At 43.6% G+C, this 8,746-nt stretch overlaps 1 protein-coding gene across 4 annotated transcripts in view; it reads left to right on the top strand.

The window, feature by feature from the left end:
• The first annotated feature begins 2,632 nt into the window (after nucleotides 1-2,632).
• Nucleotides 2,633-8,746, top strand: part of LOC123032195 — a 42,095-nt gene continuing 35,981 nt past the window's right edge. For all 4 annotated transcript variants that reach the window (XR_006416450.1, XR_006416449.1, XM_044447912.1 and 1 more), the window contains exon 1: nucleotides 2,633-3,093. Coding sequence is in view for 2 of the 4 variants with exons in the window: in XM_044447912.1 (XP_044303847.1) it covers nucleotides 2,706-3,093 (388 nt within the window). In the remaining 2 variants the exon portion in view is untranslated. The remainder of the gene's footprint in view (nucleotides 3,094-8,746) is intronic.

Below are 8,746 nucleotides of genomic sequence, written 5' to 3'. Positions count from 1 at the left end.
GTAAGCTGCTTTGAATTTATTTTTAAAAAGAAAAGGCAGGATATAAATCTAATAAATAAAAACATATCCATTTGGGTCAAACAAACTGTGTACTTTCCTATATTGCTGCTTATTTGTGCAACTTTGCCCAGCATCAACTATAGCCGTGTAGAGGCACCTAGTGGCTGATGCACTGTGCAAAGTAAGAAAACATGTTTTCTGACTGAGGCAGCATCTCTCTAAGCCCCGTCATCCTGTTAGACATCAGGTTATAAACAAATGTTTGTAAGAGGGTAATTCTAAAGTCCAGTAGAGGAGAAATATTAGGCGCAAGATGGTGGCCACCCCTAAATTAGAGCATTTTACTAAATGAACATAATAGTAGGGGAGCTGCCCAGAAATACACAACATGTGGCAGCTTCTCAAGGAGTAGCCGTGTTAGTCCAATGCAGGAAAAACAGCAGGTTTGTGGCATCTTAAAGACTAATCTATTATGGCATAAGCATTCATGCATCAGATGCATGAAGTGTTGTCCTCAGCTCTGAAGAAGGCAAACGTTCTAGGGAAAGTGAAAGCAGAAGACGAAAATGAGCATGTTATTTCCAAAGGAGCTGATGCTCTAAAGCAGAGATGGGCAATGTGTTCTACCCAGAGGGCTGCATGTGAGGTTGCCTAAAGGGCCAGCAGGCACACACATTTGCATGCACACGCACACACAAGCTGACACACACCCTTGGATCTACACTGATAGGGGAGGGGAGGCTTTAGACTTGAAAGGGTTGCTCCTTGTTGCATGTTTAAAATCTTTCTTATGCCCACTTTAGAGTCTATAAAATATGTTTAGCTCATTTGTATCTTGTCTCACCAAGCAACATTTCTAAAGATACATTGCACTTTCTAAAGCAATTCATGTTTTAAAAACACAATATTTTATCAAAAAATTATTATAAACATATACATATAAAAATTCCAGATGTATTCTAAACATATTTGCAATTCAAGTATTAGTCTTTGACACTGTCCCATCTTACAAGTATGTTTTTACAATCTGAGTTCTTTCATACCTTATCAAATTAAATTCTAGTTTTATGATTCTTTTTAATACTGTGTGGGTATGTTGTTACCATAAAAAGAATATGACCTTGGATCTCTTGATGCCCCAAGTGCAAAATTTAATTTTCCCCAGGGCAGAACTCACCTTTTGCATTCTTATGCTGGGGCAATTCTCCCTGCTCCACCAGAGACCAGGGTGGAGGCATTTAGTCTATGGTTGTTTCTGTGGATGTCTCTGTTGAACAAAGCACAAAGTCCCCATATCAAGTCTTGCATAGCTCAGTAGCTTTCAGAAGTCCTTGCCACATGGGATACTGTGCCAGTCCACATACTGGAAGTATGAGATGTCATGGTGAGATATTGCAAAAGTTTTCAAAAAATGCACTAAGGAATGTGTGCGTTTTTCAATAACAACATGAAAAGCAGATTAGGACCTTGTGGCAGATAAGTCTTTTTACCTGAAGTAATTTAAAGGGGCTGGATAGAAAGACAGTCAGAATTCAGCTTTGAAGAGGTAGGAAGGAGTGTGCGTGGTGGGAGTACAACCAGTGTAGTCCGGAACATCAAAGTCAGCTGAAGATCCCGTGCGCAACATTCCCTTGAGTGAGGGGCAGCATGTCAGGGAGGGGATGGAAGGGTAACCCAAGAAAAGGTTGCCATTGCTATTGAAGGTTATTCCTTTCTTCCCACTTTAGAAATACGCTCAATTCCATGTGTCTGCTAGACTTGGATATTCTTGATACAGCTTCTCAAGCTGACTATTGTTAACACAAGTGCAGTTTTTGGAGTATGTTCTCCCATCCTTATATATACTGAATGGCAATACATGAGAATGAGGAAGGCAAAGTGACGCCAGTGATGCAGCATTTTTGGCTACTGAGCTCTTAGTGTTTGCAATAAAAAAATACACACCTACAATTACTGAGAACGGGGTAAACCCCGCTTCTACCGCAGACTCCCCCTCCCCCTTTCTGGCGCATCCACGAGCACCCCAGGAGATGCTTTTCAGGAGGCCCAGAAAAGTGGCAGGAGAGGGTGGAAAAGCCTCATTGCACCAGCAGCCTCGTACATTCGAGTGAAACCCTGTGAATTAATCTGTGCCTGCCATCCTTCACGCAGGTGCCTGGAACAACGAAGTCCCCTGGGACTTGCCTCTGAGTAAACGTGCATAAAGTTCTGCTGAATGTCAGGACTATGCAATGCCCTCAAGCGGAAAAAAAAATATCCTCATCAGAGGGCTTGTTCGCTTCAGGGAAACATCGTCTTTTCTAAAAAGCGTTTATTTCCTGTATAAATATTCAGTGCATTAAGCTAAACGATACATTCACGAAGAATAATAGCGAAAATAATGGCAAAAGGAGTGAACCAGTGAGCGGGGTCGCCCTCTGCTCTCTACCACCTTCCCGCCCTGTAGGAAAGCGTCAGCGAGCAAAGGGTTTCTGGCAGCGCAAAGCGCGTAGCACTGCCTGGCAGGGAAAGGAGTGGCTTCAACGACCCATACCCAAACGTCACTGAGGCCATGAGCTTCTCCTGGCAGTGCAGCAGGGCATGCTGGGAAACATCCGGCTGTTTTCCTTGGAAAAAGGAAACTAACCCGATAAAAGTTTCATCTTCGCCCCTGAGCATCTTCCTGAGAGGGTGCCCTTCTGTGTAACGCGCTGCAGGGTTTGAGGATGGATCTCTCCAGGAGCATGTTAACTAGTCGCACCGTGATACTTGAGCCGCGTTTGAAACCGGTCTTACGAGAGAGCAGCAAGGATGTTCAGGAATATGTAAAAATGGAAAAGGAGAAACTCGCAGCTGTCTTGGATAAACTGAATAGTAAAGAATTCAGTGAAGTGAAGCTCCGTCTAGACTCTCTTTTCAGGGAGGAGGTGAACATTCTGGGTTTCTCCCGGAAAATGCTGCAAGATGCAAACGCCTCCCCTAAGCTGACTGATCTCCTGTGGCAACATTATGGAAGGCGCACTGAGATGCAGCTTGCGCAGTTGCTCCGCGAAGTGCACCGGGATGACCTGGCTGACGAGTTGGAGGAATCGAAAATAGATGCGGAGCATTCAAGTAAGTGACGTGGATGGGGGAACTGCGCCCGGCGGCGCTATGTGGAGGATGCCCGTGAAGCAAAAGGAAATGGCCCTTTGCTTCTTTAAGCTGGTATCCTGGGGCTGAAGAGAGATTGTGGAGGTGGTCCTAGGAGCCCCGAGCTGCTCACTTTCTATGTTTGGATTTGTCATTTGAAAGGCTTTATTTTCCCTTTCTGAGTGCATGGGAGCAATCCTTGGATTTGTGGGGAGTGTTGTACAAACCTTACTCTGTTTTCCATTGTTCCAGTTTTGTTTGAAAGCAATATCTTGCTTGGGAGTGATTATAACGTGTGCCAAGACCCCAAACCCCGCTTCCCTCGATTTCTTCTCTCCCCTTATTTTCTCTCCTTGTTTACTCTCACACTACATGCTCCCACCCGCAGCATTCAACAGTGCTTGCGAAGCCTGCACAGAATTGCAGCCCTTGAGAGCAATCACCTGCTTGAGGTGGTTATGCCGTGATACTCTCCAAAGGCCAGCCTTTTATTCTGCTTTTCTTGCTGTATAGTTCCTGTGCCCCTACCCCATGCCTAGGATAGCTTTATAGCCAAGCCTGTCATGAAAAAATGCTTATAGGAATGTGAAAGGAATTGGAGGAGGTCGGAAAGCTGCAGATGATAGTGGGAGTGAAGGGTGGAAAGGAAGGCTGTGAAAGGTGCCTTATGGCTGGCAAAGTCAGTTGCATTGCCCTTTTGCAATGCTGAAGAGAAAGCAATAAGACATTTTAAGTCTTTAACACAGAGATACAAACAGCACATTTCCTTCTGTATAGATGAATGCAGTCCTCTGTTGGCTTGTGGCTCATCTTGCTTCAGTCCCAAAAGACATAATTTGGATAAGTTTTTTCTTAAATTGCTGCCTGTTTTAGTAAAACTGGTCAGCCACTGCTCATTCCCTGAGCTTCCTTCCAAGCTGCTTCATTCCCTGCTTAGACACAGCAAGTCAGCCAAAGGCATGTGCAAAATGCACACTCTGAGGTGCTTCAGTTCCTTAGGTCCAGATTGATTGATTGTGGAATCCAGTGAAAGTTCCAGTGAAAGCAGTGTGTCTACTTTAACTCTGTCTAAGGCATGTGTAAAGTTGGATCCAGCCCACAGTAATTCTGTTTTGAGGCTGCATGTAGGGGAACACAAGGAGCACTATACCAAGTCATGTCAATTTTGTGAGCCGCTCCGAGGCTTCGGCGAATGGGGCAGCATAGAAATTTAATAAATAAATAAATATGGTCATCCTGTAGAATTTGGTCTTGGAATGAAATTTCTATTGTTATTCTCTTCTTAAAACAAATTTTAAAATTAGTTATACCATGTAGAATACAACTAAAAAATCTTAGAGCTAAAATAAAAACATGGAACATTACACATAGAATTAAATTAAATCTTAATAATACTCTGCACCCCATCACTGCAACCATAGAATACATGTTACAGGGGAAAAAAGCCTCATTCAAAAATTATTTTAGGACATTTCCCCCTTCCAAAACTGCAATGATTCTTTTGATGGTTGAAATCCTTTCCATTTTTTAAACATGTATTCAATAAATGCATCCCATATTACATTAATTTCAACAGGGTGGAGTAAGTTCATGCTGAGTTGCTATGTTCTCTAGGGTAGGCTGTAGTGATCTTTGCTATGGCAGAATGCTAATAAAGAGTCAGAGCTCATCTGGTCCCTTTGCAGCTGCAGGGCTGTTTGTAGATGGCTGCATTGCTAGAGCTGGATCCAAATGAGTGTGGCTGAGGCTTAGATGAGCCGTATATGCAGAATGTCCCTTGACTGGCATGCTGGCTGTTTGTGTGTAGCTTGATTTTGAGGCACAAGGAATGACAGCATGTGCACCAGCCACCCATGTTTCTCAAGGTACCTCCATGCACATTTTTTCTGGAACCTGATAAAATTGCTATCAAGATGTTATCTCTTGATTTGCATGGGAGGGGTATTCTCAGGATGCCTTGAAGGAAAAGTGGGTGTAAGTAGACCAAGGGTTTCCATTCCAAGCAGTGGATCGGGTTTAGTTCAAGTGCCCATGATTTAAATGGGATGTAGCTTTTGGTGGCCTTCATTCATTCCCATCTCTCAGGGACCAAAGGGACAAACTGGTTTTTTGTTTTTGCTTTTTCAGGGGATTCACAGGATAGTGGCATAGGTTTTCTTAATGATTTTTATTGCTCGTCCTCACCTCAAAAAGTTGTGCTGAAAAAGACAGCGTGACACTTCTGGGTCTGTTGCAGCCTTGGTTTGTTTGTGCAGGATCAGGGAAGTAGCAAACAGACTGCATTCCATGCCATGGCCTCCTGAGGTTAAAGTTGGAAGGGCGTGGAATGCCCAGAATTTTTTCCCATTTAGAAAAGACCCTTGGGGGGTGGTCAGCTGTGTGTCTATGGAAGCAGTATTTCATTTCTGCGTTTGAAGTGTATTATCATTTTTCTGCAACAAAATGTTTCTTTCTAGATGTTCCAAGGTGAGTGTGCTTAGCATCAGGGCATGAGACACAGAGACCATTTTATTCTTGTAGCCATGCTGGTGCCAGGATTTATGTGGTGGACAGCTGGATGAAAATGTCAACCCAATGCATGGGTGCTGCAGAGGGCCAACCCTTGGGCATCACAGCCTCTCTGCAAAGCAGTTTCCAGACTTCCATTATCAGTTTATAGTTGTATGAGACCATTATGATGCAAATCTCCCAAGCTCATATCTGTTAAATTCATAGCTGTGAAGAGCTAGAAAAGGAGATCACAGAGTGGTCATGTATTTTCTGTGCTGATTCATCCATCACAGGAGAGAAACAAAGAAAAACTAATAGGATTTTTCCAGGGTGATTGCGAGCCATGTCTTTTTTTCCTTTCCCAACTTCAGGAAAGATCATCCCAGACTGCCCATCAGGAGACTTAGTTGTTGTTGTTGTTGTTAGTTGCAAAGTCGTGTCCAACCCATCGCGGCCCCATGGACAACATTCCTCCAGGCCTTCCTGTCCACCTCTATCCCCCAGAGTCCACCTAAGCTCACACCAACTGCTTCAGTGACTCCATCTAGCCACCTCATCCTCTGCTGTCCTCTTCTTCTTTTGCCATCTATTGTTCCCAGCATTAGGCTCTTCTCCAGGAAGTCCTTCCTTCTCATAAGGTGGCCAAAGTATTTGAGTTTCATCTTCAGTATTTGAGTTTCATCTTCTAAAGAGCAGTCAGGGTTGATCTCCTCTAAGACTGACCAGTTTGATCGCCTTGCGATCCAGGGGACTCGCAGGAGTCTCCTCCAGCACCACAATACAAAGGCCTCAATCCTTTTGCACTCAGCCTTCCTTATGGTCCAACTTTCACAGCCATACATCGCAACTGGGAAAACCATAGCCTTGACTATATGCACTTTTGTTGGCAGGGTGATGTCTCTGCTTTTTAGTATGCTGTCTAGATTTGCCATAGCTTTCCTCCCCAGGAGCAAGCGTCTTTCAGTTTCTTGGCTGCAGTCCCCATCTGCGGTGATCTTGGAGCCGAGGAAAATAAAATCTGTCACTACCTCCATTTCTTCCCCATCTATTTGCCAGGAAGTGAGAGGACCAGATGCCATGACCTTAGTTTTCTTAATGTTTTGTTTCAAGCCAACTTTTGCACTCTCCTCCTTCACCTGCATCAAGAGGCTCTTTAGTTCCTCTTCACTTTCTGCCATGAGAGTGGTATCATCTGCATATCTGAGGTTGTTATTTCTCCCAGCAATCTTAATTCCAACTGGTGATTCATCTAACTCCGCCTTTCTCATGATGTGCTCTGCATATAAGTTAAATAGACAGGGGGACAGTATACAGCCTTGCCAAACTCCTTTCTCAATTTTGAACCAATCAGTGGTTCCGTGTCCAGTTCTCACTGTTGCTTCTTGACCCACATATAGGTTTCTCAAGAGACAAATAAGATGGTCTGGTACTCCCATCTCTTTAAGAACTTGCCACGATTTGTTGTGATCCACACAGTCAAAGGCTTTAGCATAGTCAATGCAGCAGAAGTAGATGTTTTTCTGGAACTCCCTAGCTTTCTCCGTGATCCAGCGTATATTGGCAATTTGATCTCTAGTTCCTCTCACTCTTCAAAATCCTGCCTGTACTTCTGGTAGTTCTCAGTCCACATACTGCTGGAGCCTAGCTTGTAGGATTTTGAGCATAACTTAGCTAGCATGTGAAATGAGTGCAATGGTGCAGTAGTTTGAACATTCCTTGGCATTGCCCTTCTTTGGGATCGGAATGTGAACTGACCTTTTCCAATCCTGTGGCCACTGCTGAGTTTTCCAAATTTGCTGGCATATTGAGTGTAGTACTATTACTGCATCGTCTTTTAAGATTTTGAATAGCTCAACTGGAATACTGTCACCTCCACTAGCTTTGTTGTTGCTCAGACTTCCTAAAGCCCATTTGACTTCACATTCCAGGATGTCTGGCTCAAGGTCAGTGACCACCCCATCGTGGTTATCAGGGACGTTGAGCTCTTTCTTGTATAGTTCCTCTGTGTAATCTTGCCACCTCTTCTTAATCTCTTCTGCCTCCGTTAGATTCCTGCCATTTTGGTCGTTTATGATGCCCATCTTTGCATGAAATGTTCCCTTCATATCTCCAATTTTCTTGAAAAGATCTCTGGTCCTCCCTATTCTATTGTTTTCTTCTATTTCTTTGCACTGTTCATTTAAGAAGGCCTTCTTATCTCTTCTAGCTATTCTCTGGAATTCTGCATTCAATTGGGTGTATCTTTCTCTTTCTCCCTTGCCTTTCGCTTCCCTTCTTTCCTCAGCTATTTGTAAAGCGTCTTCAGACAGCCATTTTGCTTTCTTGCATTTCTTTTTCTTTGGGATGGTTTTAGTTGCTACCTCGTGTACAATGTTGCGAACCTCTGTCCATAGTTCTTCAGGCACTCTGTCTATCAGATCTAGTTCCTTAAATCTATTTGTCACCCCTACTGTATATTCATCAGGGATATGATTTAGGTCATACCTGAGCGGCCTAGTGCTTTTCCCTACTTTCTTCAATTTAAGCCTAAATTTTGCAACGGGAAGCTCATGATCTGAGCCACAGTCAGCTCCTGGTCTAGTTTTTAGTGACTGTATAGAGCTCCTCCATGTTTGGCTGCAGAGCACATAGTCAATCTGATTTCTGTGTTGACCGTCTGGTGATGTCCATGTGTAGAGTCGTCTCTTGAGTTGTTGGAAAAGAGTGTTTGCTATGACTATCGTATTCGCTTGACAAAATTCTACCAGCCTGTGCCCTACTTCATTTTGTACTCCAAGGCCAAACTTGCCTGTTATTCTGGTTATCTTTTGGCTTCCTACTTTAGCATTCCTATCCCCCATGATGATGAGGACATAATTTTTGGGTGTTAATTCTAGAAGGTGTTATAGGCCTTCATAGAACCGGTCAACTTCAGCCTCTTCAGCACCAGTGGTTGGGGCATAGGCTTGGACTACTGTGATGTTGAATGGTTTGCCTCGGATTCGAACTGAGATCATTCTGTCATTTTGGAGATTGTATCCCAGTACTGCTTTTCCTACTCTTTTATTGACTATGAAGGCTACGGCATTTCTTCTGAGGGATTCTTGCCTGCAATAGTATACCTGATGGTCATCTGAATTAAATTCACCCATTCCTGTCCATTTTA

Source organism: Varanus komodoensis, unplaced genomic scaffold (genome assembly GCF_004798865.1).
Source record: "Varanus komodoensis strain SLA01 unplaced genomic scaffold, ASM479886v1 scaffold53, whole genome shotgun sequence".
NCBI classification, from domain to species: Eukaryota; Metazoa; Chordata; class Lepidosauria; order Squamata; family Varanidae; genus Varanus; species Varanus komodoensis.
The sequence above is the reverse complement of the archived record's forward strand: the minus strand, read 5'-3'. Positions and strand labels throughout refer to the sequence as shown.